At 46.7% G+C, this 27,867-nt stretch overlaps 1 protein-coding gene across 3 annotated transcripts in view; it reads left to right on the forward strand.

Annotated features, from left to right (window-relative positions):
* Nucleotides 1-3,760: 3,760 nt before the first annotated feature.
* Nucleotides 3,761-27,867, forward strand: part of LOC143955530 (uncharacterized) — a 234,985-nt gene continuing 210,878 nt past the window's right edge. For 2 of the 3 annotated variants that reach the window (XM_077465578.1, XM_077465576.1), the window contains exons 1-4: nt 3,761-4,408; nt 6,152-6,286; nt 6,375-6,498; nt 6,615-6,712. In XM_077465578.1, coding sequence (XP_077321704.1) covers nt 4,214-4,408; nt 6,152-6,286; nt 6,375-6,498; nt 6,615-6,712 — 552 coding nt within the window. In that variant the 5' untranslated portion in view covers nt 3,761-4,213. The remainder of the gene's footprint in view (nt 4,409-6,151; nt 6,287-6,374; nt 6,499-6,614; nt 6,713-27,867) is intronic. The other variant, XM_077465577.1, reaches the window with a different exon arrangement.

Here is a 27,867-nt window from a genome sequence, read left to right on the forward strand (position 1 = left end):
GGCTTTCATCTAATGCTAATTATGGTTATATGTTATATTTTATACCTAATAATTCGGTATTATGAGACAGTGGTTTGGTTTTGATTAATAAACATCATTTAAAGCAGTTTTGTGGATTTCATCTTGAGTGTTTTTTTTTTAAATTAATATTCTGGAAGAATAATATGAATTATTTGATGTTCTTAAAAATGACTTTTCCATTTCAATCTGCAGCCACTGTAATTCTCTACTAGTACTGGGCGAACGGTTTGTGCTTTGGCCCAAACATTAGCCGGCGAACACCCAAATTTTTCGGGGCATTCGACTGTTTGTTCGGCCCGCTACACACCCCACAATGCACTGCATGCAGCACAGTGTATTGGAAGCCCCGATTGGCTGAAGCAATGAAGGCTTACCCCAACCAGGGCAAAGAGTACTGTCGGAGCCATGATTGGGCACACTCATGATGACTCTCTCCAATCATGGCTCATTGGTCATAGGCCCACCCCGCACTATGAAAGATTCCTTCACAGAGGAGCCATTTGCAGTGTGATATTGGCATGGAGAGAGATAGAACAGGGCTCTGCGAGTTAGTGTTTCTATTGTGAGTGTGGAATGCTAGTGTAGTGTGAATAAAAAATAGTGCAGCGTCAGTGTAGTGCAACCGTTCATTTTTACTGTAGTGTCAGTGTAGAGCGTCAGAGCAGTTTTACTGCAGTATATTGAAGTGCGCTAGCCCACTTTTACTGCAGTATATTGAAGTGTGTCAGTGAGGTTTTACTGTAGTATATTGAAAGTGCGTCACTGCGCTTTTACTGCAGTATATTGAAGTGCGCCAGGGCACTTTTATTGTAGTATATTGCAGTGCGTCAGTGCAGTTTTACTGCAGTATATTGAAGTGCCTCAGGGCACATTTAATGCAATATATTGTAGTACATCTGTGTGGTTTTACTGCAATATATTGTAGTGCATCAGTGCAGTTTTACTGCAGTATATTGTAGTGCGTCAGTGCAGTTTTACTGCAGTATATTTAGGAATTACTTTATGAATTGTACTTTATCTTAATCTGAATTTATTTATGATAAATTATTAAATACGAATAATATTAAATAAAATTTAAATTGAATTACTTTATATTTGAACTATTTATTGGTGTCAATAGCAACCCCTTTACAGCCTGGGTCTGTCGGTCTGTAACCCCCCTCTTTTTTTCCAGTATGCTAATTGGCTGTGTCATCAACACCTACATTTAGGATGAATGATTCTAATTTTTGGTCCTTAATAGTATGATCAAAAACTAGTGGGTAATCTTGCAGTCCCTTTTTCCCTATCCCTAATAGTATTATGCAGTATATTGTAGTGCGTTAGTGCAGTTTTACTGCAATACATTGAAGTGCATCAGTACAACTTTACTGCAGTATATTGAAGTGTGTCAGTGCAGTTTTACTGCAGCATATTGAACTACGTCAGGACACATTTACTGCAGTATATTGCAGTGCATTAGTGCAGTTTTACTGCAGTATATTGTAGTGCGTCAGTGCAGTTTTACTGCAGTACATTGAAGTGCATCAGTACAACTTTACTGCAGTATATTGAACTGTGTCAGTGCAGTTTTACTGCAGTATATTGAAGTGCATCAGTGCAGTTTTACTGCAGCATATTGAACTACGTCAGGACACATTTACTGCAGTATATTGCAGTGCATTAGTGCAGTTTTACTGCAGTATATTGTAGTGCGTCAGTGAAGATTTACTGCAGTATATTGAAGTGCATCAGGACACATTTACTGCAGTATATTGTAGTGCGTCAGTGCAGTTTTACTGCATCACATTGTAGTGCATCAGTGCAGTTTTACTGCAGGAAACTGAAGTGCGTCAGTGCAGTTTTACTGCAGGAAACTGAAGTGCGTAAGTGCAGTTTTACTGCAGTATATTGAAGTGCATCAGGACACATTTACTGCAGTATATTGTAGTGCGTCAGTGAAGTTTTACTGCAGTATATTGAAGTGCATCAGGACACATTTACTGCAGTATTTTGTAGTGCGTCAGTGCAGTTTTACTGCATGACATTGTAGTGCATCAGTGCAGTTTTACTGCAGGAAATTGAAGTGCGTCAGTGCAGTTTTACTGCAGGAAACTGAAGTGCGTCAGTGCAGTTTTACTGCAGTATATTTGACGTGCATCAGTTTTGTGTCCATCTATATTCTCTACAAACAACCAATGCAATATGGCAACCTAGAGGCTTTCTGTACATTCTCTGTGTTTTGTTTTTTTCTAGAAAAAGTGGAGTTACTTCTACACAGGACAAGAAGTAACACCTCTCCAAAAAAGGAACAAACATGTTCTGAAGGGTCTCAGTATTTGTTTCCACGCTATATACTGTTTGTGTTTATCTGCTGGAGATAAGACGTCACGGTGACTATGGAGGAAGAGGACGGACATGATGGAAGATTACCGGGTGTAAATATAAAATATAAAATAATATCATTCAAAATAATATTTTGAATGCCACGAAACCCATTAGCGGGTATCTAAAACGGCATGTGGTAAAGCCTCTAGCATAGGTCCTAATTGAAGTCATAAAGCCATTTAGGGACAATCCGTATGGGTAGTCTGAATCAAATGGCCTTAAAATGTTTTATCTCAAACAGCCAGAACCAAAGTCTGCCTATCTAAACAAGGTAGATCGCCATTCTGACAGGAGGGAAGGCAGGAATCCTGTGCCACTGCAAAGCAGGGACAAGGATCCATCTTTTCTCCTAGTAAACGCGTCTCCCACCCTGTGGTAAGGCACCCTTTGATCGCTCCTGATGTTTAACCCCTTCCCAGCCAGTGTTATTAGTCCAGTGACAGTGCATTTTTATTTTTTTATTTTTTTGCACTGATCACTGTATTAATGTCAATGTCACTGGTCCCCAAATAATGTCAATTAGTGTCAGAATGTCTGCCGCAATATCGCGGTCCCACTAATGCCACCATTACTAGTAAAAAAAATATATATAAATAAAACTATCCCATAGTTTCTAGATGCGATAACTTTTGTGCAAAAAAATCTATATGCGTTTTTGGCGATTTTTTTTTTTTTTTTTTTACCAAAGATTTGTAGCAGAATACATATTGGCCTAAACTGATGAAGAAACCTGATTGTTTCCATTTTTTTATTGGATGTTTTATAGCAGAAAGTAAAAAAAAAAAAAAAATAGTTGTTTCTTTTTCCAAAATTGTCAAACTTTTTTGTTTATAGCGCAAAAAATAAAAACCGCCGAGGTGATCAAATACCACCAAAAGAAAGCTCTATTTGAGCGAAATAATGGACGTACATTTTGTTTGGGTACAGCGTCGCACGACCGTGCAATTATCAGGTAAAATAATGCAGTTCCATATAACCCGGTCATGAAGAGGGGGAATCTTCCAGGGGTAATGATGCAACTTTCTGTAACCGAAAGAGTTTAAAAAAAAAATGTATTTAAAAATAAAAAATAAAAATGTGTGACCATCATAACCTACAGAAGCCAGTTTGTCAAATATGATGAAATGAAGGCTACAGTTTCTGCACTCTCCACAAGGTGGCGAGCATGCGTGTTGACAGGAAGTGATGTCACACATAGACAGGAAGTGATATCACACATAGACAGGAAGTGATGGCACACATAGACAGGAAGTGATGTCACACACAGACAGGAAGTGATGTAGAAGTATAACAGGAAGTTCCGGGTCAGAGGTGTGTCAGGAGGAAGTAGAGAGGAGACATTGCTGGAACTGGCAGCAGTGGAGGTAAGTATTCTGTTTACATTTTTTTTCATCCCCCTCCTTCGAGGGGTTCACACTCTTGCAGGCGATGCGGCTCACATTTGCGTGGGCACAGCAGCTCATTCATTTGAACCGAATGTTGTACCTAGGGGGGGAAAATGTCCCCGACCTTTTTTAAAAAAAAAGTGGATATACATAGTAATATCCAGATAAACTAATATAAAGACTAATAATAAAAATTTACAATTTTAATATCCAGATAAACACATATAAAAGACAAATAATAAAATGTATAAATAGTAATATCCAGATAAACTAATATAAAGACTAATAATAAAAATGTATACATAGTAATATCCATTTAGAAGCACTCCGAGTGTAATGCCTCCCTATAGTATTTACAGCAGTCACCGCCACTTGTATGATTATTAATTGTTGTGGGCAGAAAATACAGTTTATGTTTCATTATATATTGATTACAATAAATGAGAAGCTGTCTGTACCACAATGAAAACGCATATCATAGTCCAGATAATTCTCAATTTATTATCACTTTACAGAGAGGGGCATCTTGTATAGATCACATGACCACATCAATAAAGATGGACAAGGACCGGAGTCACATGACTGAGAGGATATTAGACCTCACCCTGGAGATCATCTACCTGCTGACCGGAGAGGTGAGGAGGATTCTGGGAGGTCACATGACATCACTCTTATCTCTATTAATAAAACACAGACCTGACCGGTGTAGTGTCACAGTTTGCTGCCTATCACAGGATGGTGCGGAAGTGACGTTGTTGCGTACTGCGCATGCGCAATGCGTTCCAAACGCTCGCGCCGTGCGTTCCAACATAGTTTCGGCAATACAGTTCAGCGAAACCATCACATAATGTTACGGAAGTGATGTTACACACAACACAAACACGGGCCACGTTGTTGCGTACTGCGCATGCGCGATGCGTTCCAAACACTTGCGCCGTGCGTTCCAACATAGTTTCGGCAATACAGTTCAGCGAAACCATCACATAATGTTACGGAAGTGAAGTTACACACAACACAAACACTGGGCCGTTCGTTACAACACTAATACTTCCCTTGTTACCTAGTAGGTTTTGCATTGCTGGGACTTGTAGTGCCTATCCTGAGCTACATGCTTCAATGTTCAGTGTCCTCATCCCTATCCCCCTGCTTCAATGTTCAGTGTCCTCATCCCTATCCGCGAGCTTCAATGTTCAGTGTCCTCATCCTTATCCCCCTGCTTCAATGTTCAGGGTCCTCATCCTTATCCCCGAGCTTCAATGTTCAGTGTCCTCATCCCTATCCCCCTGCTTCAATGTTCAGTGTCCTCATCCCTATCCGCGAGCTTCAATGTTCAGTGTCCTCATCCTTATCCCCCTGCTTCGATGAGGACACTGAACATCGAAGCATGGGGATAAGGATGAGGACACTGAACATTGAAGCTTGCGGATAGGGATGAGGACACTGAACATTGAAGCACAGGGATAAGGATGGACACTGAACATTGAAGCTCGGGGATAGGGATGAGGACACTGAACATTGAAGCAGGGGGATAGGGATGAGGACACTGAACATTGAAGCTCGGGGATAAGGATGAGGACCCTGAACATTGAAGCAGGGGGATAGGGATGAGGACACTGAACATTGAAGCTCGGGGATAAGGATGAGGACACTGAACATTGAAGCTCGGGGATAGGGATGAGGACACTGAACATTGAAGCTCGGGGATAGGGATGAGGACACTGAACATTGAAGCATGGGGATAGGGATGAGGACACTGAACATTGAAGCATGTAGCTCAGGATAGGCACTACAAGTCCCAGCAATGCAAAACCTACTAGGTAACAAGGGAAGTATTAGTGTTGTAACGAACGGCCCAGTGTTTGTGTTGTGTGTAACTTCACTTCCGTAACATTATGTGATGGTTTCGCTGAACTGTATTGCCGAAACTATGTTGGAACGCACGGCGCAAGTGTTTGGAACGCATCGCGCATGCGCAGTACGCAACAACGTGGCCCGTGTTTGTGTTGTGTGTAACATCACTTCCGTAACATTATGTGATGGTTTCGCTGAACTGTATTGCCGAAACTATGTTGGAACGCACGGCGCGAGCGTTTGGAACGCATCGCGCATGCGCAGTACGCAACAACGTCACTTCCGCACCATCCTGTGATAGGCAGCAAACTGTGACACTACACCGGAGAGGTGAGGAGGATTCTGGTAGGTCACATGACATCACTCTTATCTCTATTAATAAAACACAGACCTGACCGGAGAGGTGAGGAGGATTCTGGGAAGTCACATGACACCACTCTTATCTCTATTAATAAAACACAGACCTGACCGGAGAACTGAGAAGGTTTTCGAGGGTCAGATGACATAGTGTTCCTCTTTTAAAACAGATTTTTCCTCCGGTGAAATCTGGTGATCAGGTGATCATTACAGTGCCTTCATCTCACCCCTTGACACCCAAGAGAAATAATGAGAAGAAGATTCTGGAAGTCACCAAGAAGATGATGGAGCTGCTGACAGGAGAGGTGAGGAGGATTCTGGGAATTCCGGGACATTATCCAGTAACAGACAAGGGATGTGTCTGGATGGTGACTGTATCATTGTGTGTGTCAGGTTCCTATAAGGTGTCAGGATGTCACTGTCTATTTCTCCATGGAGGAGTGGGAGTATTTAGAAGGACACAAGGATCTCTACAAGGACGCCATGATGGACAATCAGCCGCCCCTCACATCACCGGGTAAGAGGAGACTTTATTGTAAAGGAGAGAGCAGTACGGAGGCTCCACCTAGATCCCCCATCATCTGATAAACACATAGAAACAATGTATTCAGTCAGTGTGTGTGTTTCCTACAGATGGATCCAGTAATGGGAACCCACCAGAGAGATGTCCCCGTCCTCTGTATTCCCGGGATTCCACACAGGAAGGTCACACCATCCCCCACCATCATCAGGTAGGTGGAACCAAACATATGCAACCGAAGGTGATTCTAATTGTATAGGATTATTTTCCTTATTGTAGTAATAGGCTAGTAGCTCTGACATTTTGGAGATGTTTTTTTCCTATTATTTTGCTGTTTTTAGGACAATGACCCAATTGATATGAAAGTTGAGGTTAAAAAGGAAGTAGATGAGATGTATATACGAAGTGATCAGCTATCTATGGAGGAGGCTGGAATGACAGGGACAATAAAAGAGGAGGAATCTTTGTTAGATATCGGCACATGTGAGTAATGATGTCCAAATAGAGAAATACTTTTCAGTTTCCTTTTCATTTCAAGGGTATAAATTATGCAGATTGATGAAAAGTTCTTGGTTACAAGCAGATCTTTGCATCATTAGGCAAAGCCTGGATTATAAACTGTAAGCAATCAGTTCATCAGCATATCCACCATGCTGTCTAATATGTCTAAAGAAATAAGAGGAATTGTACTCTTTACGGTAGGCTAATCTCAAGCCCTCATCAGAAAAAAATATATGTATCCACCATGTTACCCAATTTGACCAACAAATGAGGAGGAGATACTGTACATCATATGAAAGGTCCATCTCCATTCCTCAATATAACGTCATGTTCCCAACAAATGAGGAGGAGATACTGTACACCATATGAAAGGTCCATCTCCATTCCTCAATATAACGTCATGTTCCCAACAAATGAGGAGGAGATACTGTACACCATATGAAAGGTCCATCTCCATTCCTCAATATAACGTCATGTTCCCAACAAATGAGGAGGAGATACTGTACACCATATGAAAGGTCCATCTCCATTCCTCAATATAACGTCATGTTCCCAACAAATGAGGAGGAGATACTGTACACCATATGAAAGGTCCATCTCCATTCCTCAATAAAACGTCATGTTCCCAACCAATGAGGAGGAGATACTGTACACCATATGAAAGGTCCATCTCCATTCCTCAATATAACGTCATGTTCCCAACCAATGAGGAGGAGATACTGTACACCATATGAAAGGTCCATCTCCATTCCTCAATATAACGTCATGTTCCCAACCAATGAGGAGGAGATACTGTACACCATATGAAAGGTCCATCTCCATTCCTCAATATAATGTCATGTTCCCAACAAATGAGGAGGAGATACTGTACACCATATGAAAGGTCCATCTCCATTCCTCAATATAACGTCATGTTCCCAACAAATGAGGAGGAGATACTGTACACCATATGAAAGGTCCATAAATATGCTTTTATTGATCAAATATTTATTTCTTACAGATGGACATGGCGTTCGGAATACCTCAGAGGCACATTTTATGTTCTCTCCGCTTCATAATGCCATCATAAAATATTCTTCAGAAGTAAATCACGATGCTCAAAATATTCACCCCGAACTTTACCATGAGAATAGATCAACAGATCCCCTTAAAGCTGAAGATTTTGATAATCCAAGACTTCACAGTGCAGACAGATCCTCTGATCGATCGAATCTGCAGGGATCGTCGTCTAGTGGCTTAGATACTGTAACACACAGGGATGAAAAGACGTTCCTCTCGTCCGAAGCTGATAATTGTTTTATATCAGAACCACCCCTCGCTTTCCATCAAAGAATACACAAACACGAGGTTTTGTTTCCATGTTCAGAGTGCGGGAAAAGTTTCACTCAGATGGCAGACCTGCTTAGACATCTGACAACTCACACTAGGGAGCATCCTTATTCACCTCCGAAATGGGAGAAATCTTTTTTCCAGAAAGCAGACCTTCCTACCCATGAGGTCATCCACTCGGTCGAGCGTTCGTTTTCATGTTCCCGGTGCGGGAAATGTTTTACCCAGCAAGCAGACCTCCTGACCCATGAGATAATACACACGGGCGAGCTTTCCTTTCCATGTTCCCGGTGCAGGAAATGTTTTGCCCAGCAAGCAGACCTTCTTGTCCACCAGAGAACTCACACAGATGGGCGCCCTTTTATCTGTTCAGAGTGCGGGAAATGCTATACTCAGAAAGGGGCACTTATTGCACACCAGAGAAGACACACGGGCGAGCGGCCGTTTTCCTGTTCGCAGTGCGGGAAATGTTTCATAGAGAAAGGACACCTGCAAAGGCATCAGAAAAGGCACACGGCAGATCGCCCTTATTCGTGTCTGGAGTGCGGGAAGTGTTTCTTTCAGAAAGATGAACTTGCCACGCACCAGAGAAGCCACACCGGGGAACGGCCTTTTTCCTGTCTGGAGTGCGGGAAATGTTTCACTCAGAGGGGAGTGCTAATTGCACACCAGAGGAGTCATGTGGGGGCGCGCCCCTACTGCTGTTCGGAGTGCGGGAGAGGTTTTACCGTCAAAGGGCATCTGGTTATCCATCAGAGAATCCACACGGGGGAGCGTCCTTTTTCCTGTCTATTGTGCGGGAAACGGTTCATAAGGAAGGAACATCTTGTGAAGCACGAGAAAAGTCGGATATGTTTGAAACCAAAATCAAAGGCAGCTTCACATGCCAGCTGATGCTGGTGAGACGTGTATGGGGGGAGGGGGGTTCAGAATTGCTTCTTTGACCTCCATCTAAAGTACTTTGTATGTTTTTACGCATTTGTCTATTGTGATGATGTTTCATTTTAACCATTTCCGCACCGGCTCATGCCGATTTACGTCGGCAATTTGAAGAGGGAAATCATTGTTATGGCAGCAGCAGGCTCCTCTTCTTCAGTGGGCGGTCCGGTATCCAATAATAGTGGTCTCTGCGGCGGAATCGCCGCAAGATCACTTTTATCGGCGGCAGGAGAGGGGCCCCACCTCCCGCCGCTCTCTGGTGCCCTTTGCCGCTTAACGGAAGCGCCGGTAGCGGCGAAGGCGATTGGGTCCTCTTCCTGGCTTGGTATGGAAATGAGTGAGAGGAAGATGGCCCCCTCTTTTTCAGTGGGCGGTCCGGTATCCAATAATAGTGGTCTCTGCGGTGGATTCGCCGCAAGATTACTTTTATCAGCGGCGGGAGAGGGCCCAATCCCCCCCCCCCCCGCCGCTCTCCGGTGCCCCCCGCCGCCAACCGAAGCCGCCGGTAGCGGCGGAGGCGATCGGGTCCTCTTCCTGGCTGGGTATGGAAACGAGTGAGGGGAAGATGGCCCCCTCTTTTTCAGTCGGCGGTCCGGTTTCCAATAATAGTGGTCTCTGCGGCGGATTTACCGCAAGATCACGTTTATCAGCGGCGGGAGAGGGCCCAATCCCCCCTCCCGCTGCTCTCTGGTGCCCTCCACCGCCTACCGGAGCTGCCGGTAGCGGCGAAGGCGATCGGGTCCTCTTCCTGGCTTGGTATGGAAATGAGTGAGGGGAAGATGGCCCCCTCTTTTTCAGTGGGCGGTCCGGTATCCAATAATAGTGGTCTCTGCGGTGGATTCGCCGCAAGATTACTTTTATCAGTGGCGGGAGAGGGCCCAATCCCCCCCCCCCTCCCGCCACTCACCGGTGCCCTCCACCGCCTACCGGAGCCGCCGGTAGCGGTGGAGGCGATTGAGTCCCCTTCCTGGCTGGGTATGGAGGTGAGTGAGGGGAAGATGGCCGTCACGCATCTCCATATCATTGCAGGGCGCAAGTGACGTCAAAACATCACGCCCATAGCTCTTAAAGCAACATTTTTTTTCTATGACATTTAATTTTTTTAATTTTTTTTTTTTATTGCACTTTAGTGTAAATATGAGTTATGAGGTCTTTTTGACCCCCCAGATCTCATATTTAAGAGGACCTGTCATGCTTTTTTTCTATTACAAGGGATGTTTACATCCCTCATAATAGGAATAAAAGTGACAGAATTTATTTATTTTTTTTTAAAAACAGTGTAAAAATTAAAAGGAAAAAAAAGATATACAATTTTTAAACACGTCCCGTCCCCACGAGCTGCATCCATGAGTAGCGCCCTCATATGAAAACGGTGTGCAAACCACACATGTGAGGTATCGCCGCGATCGGTAGAGCGAGAGCAATAATTCTAGCCCTAGACCTCCTCTGTAACTCAAAACATGCAACCTGTAGAATTTTTTTAAATGTCGCCTATGGAGATTTTTAAGGGCAAAAGTTTGTCGCCATTCCACGAGCGGGCGCAATTTTGAAGCGTGAAATGTTTTGTATATCGGTTTACTCTGTGTAACATCATCTTTCACAATATAAAAAAAAAAAAAATTGTGCTAACTTTACTGTTGTCTTATTTTTTAATTCAAAAACGTGTATTTTTTTCCAAAATAAGTGCGCTTGTAAGACCGCTGCGCAAATAGGGCGTGACAGAAAGTATTGCAACGCCCGCCATTTTATTCTCTAGGGTGTTAGAAAAAAAAATGTATATTGTTTGGGGGAACTCCAGCTGGCACACTGTTGGTGGACCTCCCAGACGTGCGCTCACTCTCTCCCGCTGTCCTCTTCCTGCTCCCGTGCCTCCAGGAATGGGTTCCTCCATGTATTTTGGGGGATCCTTCCAGCGCCCGAGGTCACCCGCCCCCCCCCAAGACTAGGGGGCACCCTTAAGGGCCACCGACAGACTCCTCAGTACGCCATCTTCTGCTCGACTGCCCCTGCTGGCCTGACTCATGCTTATTTATGCATACCTTCCAACTTTTGAGCTTCAGAATGAGGGACACGTGGGTGAGGAAGTGACCTATATTTAAACATACAGTTTCAAGACAAATAAATTCTGGTCTACACATAGCAACTCACATACTCTATATTACCTCACGTCCTCATCTCTAAATATTATTTCTTGATATCCATCCCCTACATGTACTATTACGGCATATCTGCCATTTACCTTTTATGTTACCTCACATTTGTCCCGGCCACATATTAATATCTCAGAGCCAGGGGGAGGAGGAGGCGATTTCAGCGAATCAATGGCTCTGCAGGCTCAACGGCCCTGTGGGCTCAGCAGATCAGGGGCTCTGCAGGCTCAGCGGATCAGTGGCTCTTAGGGCTCAGCAGGTCAGTGGCTCAGCAGGCTCAGCAGATCAAGGGCTCTGCGGGCTCAGCAGGTCAGTGGCTCAGCAGGCTCAGTGGATCAAGGGCTCAGCAGGTCAGTGACTCTGCAGGCTCAGTGGCTCAGCGGGTCAGTGGCTTTGTGGGGTCAGTAGGTCAGTGACTCTGCAGGCTCAGCGGGTCAGTGGCTTTGTGGGGTCAGTAGGTCAGTGGCTCTGCAGGCTCAGTGGGTCAGTGGCTTTGTGGGGTCAGTAGGTCAGTGGCTCTGCAGGCTCAGCAGGTCAGTGGCTCTGCGGGCTCAGCAGGTCAGTGGCTCTGCGGGCTCAGCAGGTCAGTGGATCAAAGGCTCAGCAGGTCAGTGGCTCTGCGGGCTCAGCAGGTCAGTGGCTCTGCAGGCTCAGCAGGTCAGTGGCTCTGCGGGCTCAGCAGGTCAGTGGCTCTGCGGGCTCAGCAGGTCAGTGGCTCTGTGGGCTCAGCAGGTCAGTGGCTCTTCGGGCTCAGCAGGTCAGTGGCTCTGCAGGCTCAGTGGATCAAAGGCTCTGCGGGCTCAGCAGGTCAGTGGCTCTGCAGGCTCTGCAGATCAGTGGCTCTTCGGGGGTCAGCAGGTCAGTGGCTCTGCAGGCTCCGCGGATCAGTGGCTCTTCCGGGTCAGCAGGTCAGTGGCTCTGCAGGCTCAGCAGATCAAAGGCTCTGCGAGCTCAGCAGGTTAGTGGCTCTGTGGGCTCAGCAGGTCAGTGGCTCTGCGGGCTTAGCAGGTCAGTGGCTCTGCGGGCTTAGCAGGTCAGTGGCTCTCCAGGCTAAGCACGTCAGTGGCTCTGCGGGCACAGCGGATCAGTGGCTCTGCAGGCTCCGTGGATCAGTGGCTCTGCAGGCTCAGTGGATTGGTGGCTCTGCAGGCTCAGTGGATCTGTGGGTTCAGCAGGTCAGTGGCTCTGCAGGCTCAGTGGATTAAAGGTTCTGCGGGCTCAGCAGGTCAGAGGCTCAGCGGATCAGTGGCGCTGCAAGCTCAGAAGGTAAGTAGCTCTGCAGGCTCAGTGGCTCTGCAGGCTCAGCGGATCAGTGGTTCAGCAGGGTCAGTGGCTCTGCAGACTCAGCGGATCAGTGGCCCTGTGGGCTGAGCAGGTCAGTGGCTCTGCAGGCTCCGTGGATCAATAATATGTGTAATGGTCCTCTGCACTAGTGATGGACGAACTTCCGACGGGACGTTTCGCGAACGCGAAACGCGAACGGACACAAACGTTCGCGAAAACGACCGTTCGCCGCGGGCTCCATTGACTTCAATGGGAGGCGAATTTCGCAAACCTTTAGGTCGAATTTGCGGCCACGGGGTAATTATTAGGGGGTAGCACGTAGTCCCACCACCTGGACAATAGCATAATACATGTATGAGGTGAATTTGGGATCGATAACTACAAGCATTTTTTTTTTATTTGGGAAATTGTTCTGACAATTCAGGACTATGGAGCTAATGAAGGCAATGGAGGAGAGGGAAGGTCAGGGACCAGGGTAGGCAAACAAGAGGGTGCAGGAGATACAGAGCACTGACAGCAGCACCGTAATACAGAGCACTGACATCAGCACCGTGACATACAGCGCTGACAGCAGCTCCGTGACATACAGCGCTGACAGCAGCTCCGTGACATACAGCGCTGACAGCAGCTCCGTGACATACAGCGCTGACAGCAGCTCCGTGACATACAGCGCTGACAGCAGCACCGTGACATACAGCGCTGACAGCAGCTCCGTGACATACAGCGCTGACAGCAGCTCCGTGACATACAGCGCTGACAGCAGCTCCGTGACATACAGCACTGACAGCAGCTCCGTGACATACAGCGCTGACAGCAGCTCCGTGACATACAGCGCTGACAGCAGCACCGTGACATACAGCGCTGACAGCAGCTCCGTGACATACAGCGCTGACAGCAGCTCCGTGACATACAGCGCTGACAGCAGCTCCGTGACATACAGCGCTGACAGCAGCTCCGTGACATACAGCGCTGACAGCAGCTCCGTGACATACAGCGCTGACAGCAGCTCCGTGACATACAGCGCTGACAGCAGCTCCGTGACATACAGCGCTGACAGCAGCTCCGTGACATACAGCGCTGACAGCAGCTCCGTGACATACAGCGCTGACAGCAGCACCGTAAGCAGCCCCAGGAGGAAGTCAGCACAGCACAGGGATGGTGTGATCCCCTCATAATAAGAACCCCCAGGAGGAAGTCAGCACAGCACAGGGATGGTGGGAGCCCCTCATAATAAGAACACCCAGGAGGAAGTCAGCACAGCACAGGGATGGTGGGAACCCCTCATAATAAGCAGCCCCAGTAGAAATATGACACCGCTCAACCTCTTCAAAGAGGAGGGTAGGGGCATATAGTACGGTGTGCTTTTTTGGGTCAGGGAAGTGAGCCAAATGAATTAAGAAGGTCTGTGTGCTTGATTCCAAAAATTGTTTATAGACATATACATGGTCTACTGATCACATGTGTTGAATTCCTCCGAGATCCATGCCTCATTCATTTTTAGAAATGTGAGGTAGTTAACACTGTGGTGAGCTAGGCGAGTACGCTTATCGGTCACAATCCCCCCTGCTGCGCTGAACGTCCTTTCGGACAGGACACTGGATGAGGGGCAAGCCAACAGTTCGATTGCAAATTGGGCAAGCTCTGGCCAGAGGTCAAGCCTGCCCACCCAGTAGTCTAGGGGTTCATCACTCCTCAGAGCGTCCACATCGGCCGTTAACCCAATGTAGTCGGACACCTGACGGTCTAGGCGTTCCCTGATGCTGGATCCGGATGACACCTGTCGATGGGTCGGCTGAAAGAATGACCTCATATCCGAAGTCACCAACACATCTTCAAACCGGCCTCTTCTTGCAGGCGCTGTTGGATTGGTACCCGCAAATCCTTCTCTGGGAGTGGGAATTGCTCCTCTGCCAGCGCACGCAAAAGCAGAATGCAGCATTTCTCGAAGCAAGGCCTGGAAGTGCTGCATTCTGACAGCCCTCTGCGACGGCGGTAACATTTCCGCCATTTTGTGTTTGTACCGGGGGTCTAAGTACGTTGCCACCCAGTACTGGTCCTTGACCCTCATGCTTTTTATACGGGGGTCCCTATTAAAACACTGGAGCATGAAGGCCCCCATTTGCACTAAAGTGGAAGCGGTGTGGTGGCCTGGCTCCTGCTCATCATCCAGGATAATGTCGTCCTCTTCATTCTCCTCTCCCCATCCTCGCACAACAGGGATCCCAGAAAGGTTTAAAGCATGCTCTTCTTGCTCCTGCTCATCCGCCCCGGCACCATCCTCCTCTGACTCCTCATCAGACTCCTGTTGTTGACTTGTCTCAGATAGAGTAGCCCCCCCTGGGAATTCATCCAGCATTGCGACTTCCTCATCTTCCCGCTCCTGCTCCTCCACAGCCTGATCAATGACACGACGCAATGCACGCTCCAGAAAGAAGGCATAAGGTACCATGTCACTGATGGCGCCATGGCTGCGACTGACCAGTTTGGTGATCTCCTCAAATGGCCGCAGAAGTCTGCATGTGTCGCGCATGAGCAGCCACTGGCGCGGTGAAAAAAAACCCAGCTCCCCAGAACCGTTTCTTTCGCAGAGTTCATACAGGTAGACGTTAACTGCACGTTTCTGCTGGAGCAGCCTATCAAGCATATAGAAGGTTGAGTTCCATCGCGTCGGGCAATCGCAAATAAGACGTCTGACCGGCAGATGGTGTCGCCGCTGAATGTCAGCAAGGCGAGCCATGGCCGTGTAAGATCTTCTGAAATGGGCCGAGATTTTCCTTGCCTGCCGCAAGATGTCCTGGACCCCAGGGTATTTGACAAGGAATCGCTGCACGACCAAGTTTAAGACGTGTGCCATGCACGGCACGTGCGTGATTTTGCCCTGTTTCAATGCGCTAAGCAGATTGGCACCGTTGTCACACACCACTTTACCAACTGTCAAATTGAGCGGTGTTAGCCACTCATCTGCCTGTGAACGCAAAGCTGAAAGGAGTGCCGGGCCAGTGTGGCTCTTTGCTTCCAGGCACAACAGACGCAGCACGGCATGGCAACGTCTCACCTGGCATGTGGAATAGGTTCTGGGGAGCTTGGGCGGTGCAGTGGAAGAGACGCTAGCAGCGGAAAAGGAGGAGGCAGCTGAGGAGGAGAGGGAGGAGGATGGAGTAGGAGGAGGAGAAGAAGAGTCAGGCCTGCATGCAATCCGTGGCGGTAAAACCAAATCTACACGGGTGCCACGGGTTACATGCTTGACGGCCGTCAGAAGGTTCACCCAGTGGGCAGTAAAACTGATATACCTTCCCTGCCCGTGTTTGCTAGACCACGTGTCTGTGGTCAGATGTATCTTGGCACCGACACTGTGTGCCAGAGATACATTCACTTGCCGCTGAACATGGCCATATAGCTCTGGGATGCCCTTCTCTGAGAAATACTTCCTTCCTGGGACCTTCCATTGTGGTGTTCCAATGGCCACAAATTTGCGAAAGGCCTCCGAGTCCACCAGTTTATATGGCAGTAGTTGGCGGGCTATGAGTTCTGACAAGCCAGCCGCCAACCGTTGGGCAAGAGGGTTATCCGGCGTCATCATTTTTTTACGCTCAAACATTAGGCCCACGGAAGCCTGCCTTTTTGCAGAAAAATGTGAGCTTGGCGTGATGGAAGGTGGAGTGGAGGACAATTGTGAGGAGAGAGGAGAAGGAGAAGTAGAAGACGAGGCTGGACGGTGAGAGCCTGCAGTGTGGCTTTGTGTGTTCCGTTGCTCCCACTGGGCTCGGTGATGGCTGCTCATGTGCCTTCTTAAGGCGGTCGTCCCTAGGTGAGTATTGGGCTTACCGCGACTAACGCGTTGACTGCAAAGATTGCAGATGGCAACGCTATTGTCAGCAGCGGACACGTTAAAAAAAGCCCACACTGCGGAGCCATGTGCCGGTGTCCTGGGAGCGCCAGATGTGACCGTACATGGTCGATGACTCGCTCCTGATACATTTGCAGTCTGCTTTGTCCCTGCTGTGCAATGTAAGTCATTGCTGCTTCTCCTCCCTATCTGCTGGTCCATATCTCCCTCTGAACTCCCCTCCTCTTCCTCTCTTGTGGGCACCCACGTGACATCACTAGACACGTCATCATCAACGTCACCTTCCCCACCGCTATAAGTAGAGATCTCGGAGTAGGCAGCAACACCGGGGACCAACCTCCTCCTTGGGCTGATCTGGGTACTGGCGTCAGACTGCTGAGTAGCGCTTGTTGCTACCTCCTCTTCCTGATCCAATACCAAGAGTGGCTGCGCATCAGAAATGTCCTCTTGATATGGATCGGAAAATAATTCCAGTGACTCAAGCGGAAGGTATGTGGTGGTGGTGGTGGTGGTCGTGTTGTTGGTGGTAGTGTCTTTGGGGGTGCACATAGCAGAGAGTGAAGAAGAGGGTGCAGATCGAGAGGATGAGGAGGGTGCAGAAGAGTAAGGCTGAGCGAGCCACTCAACCAAGTCTGGTGCATCCTTTAAAGTAATTGAACGCACCTTCTGCAACTTCCCACTTTGGCTCAAGCCTGTTGCTCCTGCCCTACCCCTACCACCCCTGCGGAAGGGCCTGCCTCTTCCTCTGCCTGTCATTTTTTAAATGACCCTGTGACAAAACTCTTAGTCCCTATACCGATGAAGGACTGCTGCAGTATAGGGCAGCGGTCAGCAGTGGTGCACGTCAACCCTATCTATTGTGGACCGATAGCGGTCCTTACAGAACAGCAGACTGTACCGCACTCAAGCCTATGTACCGTAGCACCCTATACCAAGTTACCAGTCCTTATAAGAACTTTTGTGGAACAAGCAGGTTGTGTGTTAGTGATTAGCAGACTGTACGTCAGTCCCTATACCGCTGAAGGACTGCTGCAGTATAGGTGAGCGGTCAGCAGTGGTGCACGTCAACCCTATCTATTGTGGACCTATAGCGGTCCTTACAGAACAGCAGACTGTACCGCACTCAAGCCTATGTACCGTAGCACCCTATACCAAGTTACCAGTCCTTATAAGAACTTTTGTGGACCAAGCAGGTTGTGTATTAGTGTTTAGCAGACTGTACGTCAGTCCCTATACCGCTGAAGGACTGCTGCAGTATAGGGCAGCGGTCAGCAGTGGTGCACGTCAACCCTATCTATTGTGGACCGATAGCGGTCCTTACAGAACAGCAGACTGTACCGCACTCAAGCCTATGTACCGTAGCACCCTATACCAAGTTACCAGTCCTTATAAGAACTTTTGTGGAACAAGCAGGTTGTGTGTTAGTGATTAGCAGACTGTACGTCAGTCCCTATACCGCTGAAGGACTGCTGCAGTATAGGGCAGCGGTCAGCAGTGGTGCACGTCAACCCTATCTATTGTGGACCGATAGCGGTCCTTACAGAACAGCAGACTGTACCGCACTCAAGCCTATGTACCGTAGCACCCTATACCAAGTTACCAGTCCTTATAAGAACTTTTGTGGAACAAGCAGGTTGTGTGTTAGTGATTAGCAGACTGTACGTCAGTCCCTATACCGCTGAAGGACTGCTGCAGTATAGGTGAGCGGTCAGCAGTGGTGCACGTCAACCCTATCTATTGTGGACCGATAGCGGTCCTTACAGAACAGCAGACTGTACCGCACTCAAGCCTATGTACCGTAGCACCCTATACCAAGTTACCAGTCCTTATAAGAACTTTTGTGGACCAAGCAGGTTGTGTATTAGTGTTTAGCAGACTGTACGTCAGTCCCTATACCGCTGAAGGACTGCTGCAGTATAGGGCAGCGGTCAGCAGTGGTGCACGTCAACCCTATCTATTGTGGACCGATAGCGGTCCTTACAGAACAGCAGACTGTACCGCACTCAAGCCTATGTACCGTAGCACCCTATACCAAGTTACCAGTCCTTATAAGAACTTTTGTGGAACAAGCAGGTTGTGTGTTAGTGATTAGCAGACTGTACGTCAGTCCCTATACCGCTGAAGGACTGCTGCAGTATAGGTGAGCGGTCAGCAGTGGTGCACGTCAACCCTATCTATTGTGGACCGATAGCGGTCCTTACAGAACAGCAGACTGTACCGCACTCAAGCCTATGTACCGTAGCACCCTATACCAAGTTACCAGTCCTTATAAGAACTTTTGTGGACCAAGCAGGTTGTGTATTAGTGTTTAGCAGACTGTACGTCAGTCCCTATACCGCTGAAGGACTGCTGCAGTATAGGGCAGCGGTCAGCAGTGGTGCACGTCAACCCTATCTATTGTGGACCGATAGCGGTCCTTACAGAACAGCAGACTGTACCGCACTCAAGCCTATGTACCGTAGCACCCTATACCAAGTTACCAGTCCTTATAAGAACTTTTGTGGAACAAGCAGGTTGTGTGTTAGTGATTAGCAGACTGTACGTCAGTCCCTATACCGCTGAAGGACTGCTGCAGTATAGGTGAGCGGTCAGCAGTGGTGCACGTCAACCCTATCTATTGTGGACCGATAGCGGTCCTTACAGAACAGCAGACTGTACCGCACTCAAGCCTATGTACCGTAGCACCCTATACCAAGTTACCAGTCCTTATAAGAACTTTTGTGGACCAAGCAGGTTGTGTATTAGTGTTTAGCAGACTGTACGTCAGTCCCTATACCGCTGAAGGACTGCTGCAGTATAGGGCAGCGGTCAGCAGTGGTGCACGTCAACCCTATCTATTGTGGACCGATAGCGGTCCTTACAGAACAGCAGACTGTACCGCACTCAAGCCTATGTACCGTAGCACCCTATACCAAGTTACCAGTCCTTATAAGAACTTTTGTGGACCAAGCAGGTTGTGTATTAGTGTTTAGCAGACTGTACGTCAGTCCCTATACCGCTGAAGGACTGCTGCAGTATAGGGCAGCGGTCAGCAGTGGTGCACGTCAACCCTATCTATTGTGGACCGATAGCGGTCCTTACAGAACAGCAGACTGTACCGCACTCAAGCCTATGTACCGTAGCACCCTATACCAAGTTACCAGTCCTTATAAGAACTTTTGTGGAACAAGCAGGTTGTGTGTTAGTGATTAGCAGACTGTACGTCAGTCCCTATACCGCTGAAGGACTGCTGCAGTATAGGTGAGCGGTCAGCAGTGGTGCACGTCAACCCTATCTATTGTGGACCGATAGCGGTCCTTACAGAACAGCAGACTGTACCGCACTCAAGCCTATGTACCGTAGCACCCTATACCAAGTTACCAGTCCTTATAAGAACTTTTGTGGACCAAGCAGGTTGTGTATTAGTGTTTAGCAGACTGTACGTCAGTCCCTATACCGCTGAAGGACTGCTGCAGTATAGGGCAGCGGTCAGCAGTGGTGCACGTCAACCCTATCTATTGTGGACCGATAGCGGTCCTTACAGAACAGCAGACTGTACCGCACTCAAGCCTATGTACCGTAGCACCCTATACCAAGTTACCAGTCCTTATAAGAACTTTTGTGGAACAAGCAGGTTGTGTGTTAGTGATTAGCAGACTGTACGTCAGTCCCTATACCGCTGAAGGACTGCTGCAGTATAGGTGAGCGGTCAGCAGTGGTGCACGTCAACCCTATCTATTGTGGACCGATAGCGGTCCTTACAGAACAGCAGACTGTACCGCACTCAAGCCTATGTACCGTAGCACCCTATACCAAGTTACCAGTCCTTATAAGAACTTTTGTGGAACAAGTGAGTTGTGAATGTTTAGCAGACTGCAGCAGAAGGGCAGCAGTCAAGTATAATATCCTTTCTATATTTGGAAGAAAGAATATTATACATGTACAAGCCTATTACTGTACCACTGATACCAGTCCTGAAAAGAACCTTTGTGGAACTAATAATAACAGCAAGTCTTTAAAATTACCCTCACTGCCTGACAACACTGCTTCCTTCCTGTCCCTATACAAATTGGCAAAAAAAGAGAACGATTAGTGGTTACTGGAACAGCTCTTTTGTGGACCTTGATAGTAACAGCTAATGATGATGATGATGATGATGATGATGAAAGACTAATCTGGCTGTCCCTGTAGCATACACCGTCCTTTCCCTTTCTCTAAACTAACAAAAGACACTCAGGCTGCTGCAAGAATCAGCAGCACAGCAAACCTATCAACACCTAACACCTATACCAGTCCTGAAAAGAACTTTTGTGTACCAAATAGCTAGTGGTTTATCTCTCCCTACTCCACACAGGAACCTGTCCCTATCGTAACAGAAGAAAGAATGTAAAATGGCCACCGGATCGGGTGTATTTATAGGTTAGGGGGAATGTACAAGTGTCCATGTGCTGTCATGTCTCAATTGGCTGTCCTGTATCACATGATAAACGTGTCACCAAAGGTTAAAGTTCTTGTATACATTAAACACGTAAGTCCGCCGCGGCGAACGACGGAAAAAGGCGTTCGAACGTGCGGACCGCGAATGTCGGAAATTCGCCGCGAAACGACCGCCGGGCGAACCGTTCGGCCATCACTACTCTGCACTACTACTATTAAATAAAATAAATTAAAAATAAGGTGGAAATGCAGCAAAACCTAATAGTGTTCACAACTACACAAATAAGTAAAGTTAAAATTTATAGTGATCTTGCGCATATCCTACAAACTTCCATATATGAAATCAATCAACAAAGAATATTAAATGAATGCAATGATGTGAAATAAATTGCAGACGATGATCATCCAAACAATAGCGACACAATTCATTAAATATGTGCAGCGAAGTCCAATTGCTCAGATTAGTTCAAATTAGTGAAGATCAATAAAACTTGGTGATTTATCCAATAAGTGAAGCTTTTTTTTGTATCAGAAAATCCCACCCCACATATACGATGTTCCACTCCACATGTATGGTAAATAAACCTCCGATGTGTAATACCATTAGTTTATTAAGATAAAAAAAAAATACCCGCTTACATGAAAGCAGCAGTAAATGCGCCAAAGGAAAGACAAACATTTGGCGCTCACGCCACCTCGCACATCACTTCCTGTCCGCGGTATACTTCGGCCACACCCTACGCGTTCTTAAATAGTATTAAATACATTTCAATCAGCGTGTTCAATCCTTTTTCCGTGTGTCCTTCCATTTTATTACACAGAACTTCATTTCTGAATGTATTTGTTTTGGTGTTTTTTTTTTTTTTTGTTTTTTTTTTTGTATGTATGGATTGCACGGGGTGTTACCGACATGTGGTGAAAATTCAATGTCAATAGCGTCTTTACCAATATATTTACCTAGAAAAATGGTGACGTGTTCAATACTTATTTTACCTGGCCACTGTACAGTGCCTTCAAAAAGAAAATATTATAGAAAATATTCATACCCCTTGAAATTTTCCACATTTTGTCATGTTACAACCAAAAACGTAAATGTGTTTTATTGGGATTTTATGACCAGCACAAAGTGGTACATAATTGTGAAGTGGAAGGAAAATGATAAATGGTTTTCACATTTTTTTTTTTTACAAATAAATATATGAAAAGTGTGTGGGGGGGCATTTGTATTCAGCCCCCTTTGCTCCAATACCCCCTTACTAAAATCTAGTGACACCAATTGTCACCTAATTAGTATATAGAGTCCACCTGTGTGTAATTTAATCTCAGGATAAATACAGCTGTTCTGTGAAGCCCTCAGAGGTTTGTTAGACAACCTTAGTGAACAGATAGCATCATGAAAGTGGTTGTAAACCCTTACAAACCACTTTGACCTACAGGTAAGCCTAGATTAAGGCTTACCTGTAGGTCCAAGAAATATCTCCTAAACCTACACGGTTTAGGAGATATTTGCCAAAACACAGGCACCACTGTCTACGGTCGCATGCGCACGGAGCGCGCCGCTGTCAATGGCAATACGCTGCGAGTGGCTGCTCCCGTGCACATGCGCGGGAGTGACGTCATCGTGGCTTTGTCGAATGACAGTGGCGGAGCTGTGAGACCCCACTGAGAAGATGGATGCTCTGGACTACAGGGGACAGCGGTGACTTCGCTGGCTCCTGTGTCAGGTAAGTGACACATAGTTTCATAGTTAGGTTGAAAAAAGACACCAGTCCATCCAGTTCAACCTGAGTGAGTGTCTACAATTGTCCCCATCCCTGTACATTGCACACTCATGTTGGTCCCTACCCTCAAGGAGCCCACAATCCAAGGTCCCCATTCATATTCTAGGGCCAATTTTGAACAGAAGCCAATTTACCTACCTGCATGTCTTTGGATTGTGGGAGGAAACTGGAGTATCTGGAGGAAACCCATGCAGGCACAGGGAGAACATGCAAACTCCAGGAAGGTAGTGTCATGGTTGGAGATTTGAACCAGCGACCCTTCTTACTGCTAGGTGAGAGTGCTAACCACTACACCACTGTGCAGCCCAATGCGATGCATAGTAGTCCATTATGCTTTACCTTTGCAGGGAATCAAAGAGGAAGTAAACTCATCAGGGTTTACTTCCTCTTGAAGGCCAAGGAACACACCAGACAGGTCAGGGATAAAGTTGTGGAGAGGTATAAAGCAGGGTTAGGTTCTAAAAAAAAACATCCCATGCTTTGGACATCTCACAGAGCTCTGTTCAATCCATCATTGGGGAAAAATGGAAAGAGTATGGCGCAACTGCAACTGGCGCCTCCGATGACGTCCGTATGACGAAACGCGTGCGGCGGGACTTTGCTTGGTATGCAATACGTCACTTCCTGAGAGCTCCGTCTTCCGGTGTCGGCTAGCGTGTTGGTGGAAGGCACGCTATAGGAGCCGGATCGCGGAAGTGCTTTACCTCTACAGGGTGCTGCGGCCCCTATTTTTTTGCTAATCTGTATAGCGTTTTTAAATATAAATAAAAATATTTGATGGATTTACGCTGTGAGCGCCATCCTTTTTTGATGCATGTGGATTGCCAGCTGCGGACTTATTCTAACTCGCCTATGAGAAGAAGTGTTACTGACGGTCAGTAACTACCAGGAGTCCAGGGTCACCACCAGTACCCGGATAAGGAGGTTATACGCCTGTTACCCCAGCAGGGGTGAGGCGCTCTGGTGAGTGCATTCATAAGAGGGGCCACTGGAGGAAGGAGGGGAGCACTGACAAGTTACAAGTCACCTGTATTTCCAGTGTAAAGTCACCTGTATTTCCAGTGGTGTTTTTTTGCATGAATTAGATTTTTTCACTTATGGATGCCAATGAATTTTTAATTTAGATTTTTATCTCTTTTTATATTTATTCACAATTATATCTTCTCTGGGTATCTAACACTTTGGACTTTCCCTTTTTTGATTTTCTGGATATTTCTATATATATTTTATTTCAATATTCTTATTCACATTTTTTTTGGTTGTTACACGTAGGATTGATATTTGATAGATAATTTACTTCATTTATATTATGCGATATATTACTTCTCCTTATTGATGTTGTCTTTGGATAATATTATATGTAGATAAAAAAAATTTGTTGCACTGTTCACTTTACACACATACAAATTTTTTGCACTTTATTATCTTTATGCAAGTTGCACTTTTTATGTAGAGTTGTTTACATACACGTATTTACCTTTATTGGTGTGGTTTGTCTGTGAGTGCACCCACCATATGCATTTGTATATATAGTTTATAGAACAGCGCCGTCATCCCTTTGTAGACTTTCTCCTTACAACTGCAAACCTACCAAGACATGGCCGTCCACCTAAACTGACCGGGCCGGGCAAGGAGAGCATTTATCAGAGAAGCAGCCAAGAGGTCCATGGTAACTCTGGAGGAGCTGCAGAGATCCACAGCTCAGGGGGGAGAATCTGTCCACAGGACAACTATTAGTCGTACTCTCCACAAATCTGCCCTTTATGGAAGAGTGACAAGAAGAAAGACATTGGTGAAAGAAAGTCATAAGAAGTCCTGTTTGTAGTTTGTGAGAAGCCATGTGGAGGACACAGCAAACATGTAGAAGAAGGTGATCTGGTCAGATGAGACCAAAATTCAAATTTTTGGCCTAAAGGCAAAACGTTATGTGTGGCAGAAAACGAACACTGCACATCACCCTGAACACACCATCCCCACTGTGAAACATGGTGGTGGCAGCATCATGTTGTGGGGATGCTTTTCTCCAGCAGGGACAGGGAAGCTGGTCAGAGTTGATGGGAAGATGGATGGAGCCAAATACAGGACAATCTTAGAAGAAAACCTGTAAGCCCTTGTACACACGGTCGGACATTCCGACGGAAAATGTCTGATTGGACCGTGTTGTCTGATAATTCGACCATGTGTGGGCTCCATCTGACTTTTTCCATCGGAATGTGCGAGCAACAAAGTTTGAGAGCTGGATATAACATTTTCAGACAACATGATCCGATCGGGCTTTGTTCGATCGTTTGTAGAGAATTCCGATCTGACAAAGTGCCACGCATGCTCAGATCAAATTACGAGACCAAAGCTATTGGCTACTAGCCTGAATGTAGTCCCATCGTAACGAACGAACCTCATCACGTTTCCGAACGATCAGATTTTCCGACAACTTTGTCCGACCGTGTGTATGCAACACAAGTTTCGGACAAAATCCGACGGATTTTGTTGTCGGAATGTCCGACCGTGTGTACAGGGGCTTAGAGTCTGCAAAAGACTTGAGATTGGGGCGGAGGTTCACCTCCCAGCAGGACAACAATCCTAAACATACAGCCAGAGCTACAATGGAATGGGATATTCAATTAGCGGATCTCCAGCTGTTGCAGAACTACAATTCCCATGAGGCAAAGCAAGATTCTGACAGTCACAAGCATGACAGTCAGAGGCAGAGGCATGATGGGACTTGTAGTTTTACAACAGCTGGAGGTCTGCTAATTGCATATCCCTGGTTTAGATCAAAGCATATTCATGTGTTAGAATGGCCCAGTTACAGTCCAGACCTAAATCCCATTGAGAATCTGTGGCAAGACTTGAAAATTGCTGTTCGCAGACGCTCTCCATCCAATCTGACAGAGCTTGAGATATTTTTCAAAGATGGATGGGCAAAAATGTCTCTCTCTAGATGTACAAAGCTGGTAGAGACATCCCCAAAAAGTCTTGCAGCTGTAATTGCAGAGAAAGGAGGTTCTGACTCCGGGGGGCGCCATACAAATGCCCCCCCCCCCACTTTTCACATATTTATTTGTAAAAAAATTTGAAAGCCATTTATCATTTTCCTACCACTTCACAATTATGAGCCGCTTTGTGTTGGTCCATCACATAAAATCCCAATAAAATACATTTACGTTTTTTTTTTGTTGTAATATGACAAAATGTGGAACATTTCAAGGGGTGTGAATACTTTTTTCAAGGCACTGTATTTATAGGTAGGGATAAAAGATGACAGGGAGGTAGTGATGATGAGCAATGGGTAGTATATATATATATATATATATATAAATATATATATATATATATACATGTACAGGATGGACTCATAGATGACAGTTGTACTGTATTATGTATACAGAATGGAGGCTGTAATTCAGTCACTGACCACCAGAGGGAGCTCCATTGTACATAGAGCTACGGACAGGAAGTGATGTCACAGACTGACAGGAAGTTGTGTGTGTGAGGAGGAAGCTCTGAGGTAATGATGGGATTGTGTAGACAGTATATAGAGGATGAGGAGGAATGGGGTAGAGAAGAGACATTGTGTGTGAGGGAATATTGTAGAGGGGGAGGGGATGGTATTATACACTATAGATAGTATACAGGGGAGGTGATATAGTATACATATCATATAGTGTGGGGTGGGGGGGGGAGGTAATAATATATACTATGTGGGGGGAGGGGGAGGTAATAATATATAGGGGGGGGGGAGGGGGGGTAATAATATATAGTATGTGAGGGGAGGGGGGGTAATAATATATAGTATGGGTGGAGGAATAGAAGAGTCACTGGACTGGGGGGAGAAATAATGATAAATGATGGAGAGAAGAGGGAGAAATGTTGGAGGGGGGGTGGAAAAGATAACAGGGGAGAGGGAAAGGAGAGAGAGAAAAGGTAGAGGAGGAATAATCAGGGAGGGGGAGGGGTGGGAGGGAGAAATGATAGGGGGGAGGGAGAAATAATAGGGGGGGGGGAGAGGAGAAATGATGGGGGAGGGAGAAATGATGGAGGGGGAGAGGGAGAAATGATAGAGGGGGGAGAGGAGAAATAAGAGGGGGGAGAGGAGAAATAATAGGGGGGAGAGAGGAGAAATGATAGGGGGGAGAGAGGAGAAATGATAGAGGGGGAGAAGAAGAAAGGATAGAGGGGGATAAGGAGAAATTATAGAGGGGGGGGGGATAAGGAGAAATGATAGAGGGGGGAGAGGAGAAATAATAGGGGGATAGAGGTGAAATTATAGAGGGGGTGGGAGAAATGATGGGGGAGGGAGAAATGATAAAGGGGAGAAGGAGAAATGATAGGGGGGAGAGGGATAAATGATAGAGGGGGAGAGGAAGAAATGATAGGGGGGAGAGGGAGAAATGATAGGGGGGGAGAGGGATAAATAATAGGGGGAGGGAGAAATGATAGAGGGGGAGAGGAAGAAATGATAGGGGGGAGAGGAAGAAATGATAGGGGGGAGAGAGGAGAAATGATAGAGGGGAGAAGGGGAGAAATGATAGGGGGAGAGGGAGAAATGATAGAGGGGGAGAGAGGAGAAATGATAGAGGGGGGAGGTGGGAGAAATGATAGAGGGGGGAGGTGGGAGAAATGATAGAGGGGGGAGAGGGAGAAATTATAGAGGGGGGGGGAGAGGGAGAAATTATAGAGGGGGGGGAGAGGGAGAAATGATAGAGGGGGGAGAGAGGAGAAATGATAGAGAGGGGAAGTGGGAGAAATGATAGAGGGGGGAGTGGGAGAAATGATAGAGGGGGGAGGTGGGAGAAATGATAGAGGGGGGGGGGAGAGGGAGAAATAATAGAGGGGGGAGAGAGGGAGAAATGATAGAGAGGGGAAGTGGGAGAAATGATAGAGGGGGGAGAGGGAGAAATGATAGAGGGGGGAGTGGGAGAAATGATAGAGGGGGGAGGTGGGAGAAATGATAGAGGGGGGAGAGGGAGAAATGATAGAGGGGGGAGAGGGAGAAATGATAGAGGGGGGGAGGTGGGAGAAATGATAGATGCGGGAGGTGGGAGAAATGATAGAGGGGGGAGGTGGGAGAAATAATAGAGGGGGGGGTGGGGGAGAAATGATAGAAGGGGGAGGGGTG

The sequence above is a fragment of the Lithobates pipiens genome, unplaced genomic scaffold, assembly GCF_037356315.1.
Source record: "Lithobates pipiens isolate NorthernLeopardFrog02 unplaced genomic scaffold, aLitPip1_a1.2 Scaffold_35, whole genome shotgun sequence".
In the NCBI taxonomy this organism is placed as follows: domain Eukaryota; kingdom Metazoa; phylum Chordata; class Amphibia; order Anura; family Ranidae; genus Lithobates; species Lithobates pipiens.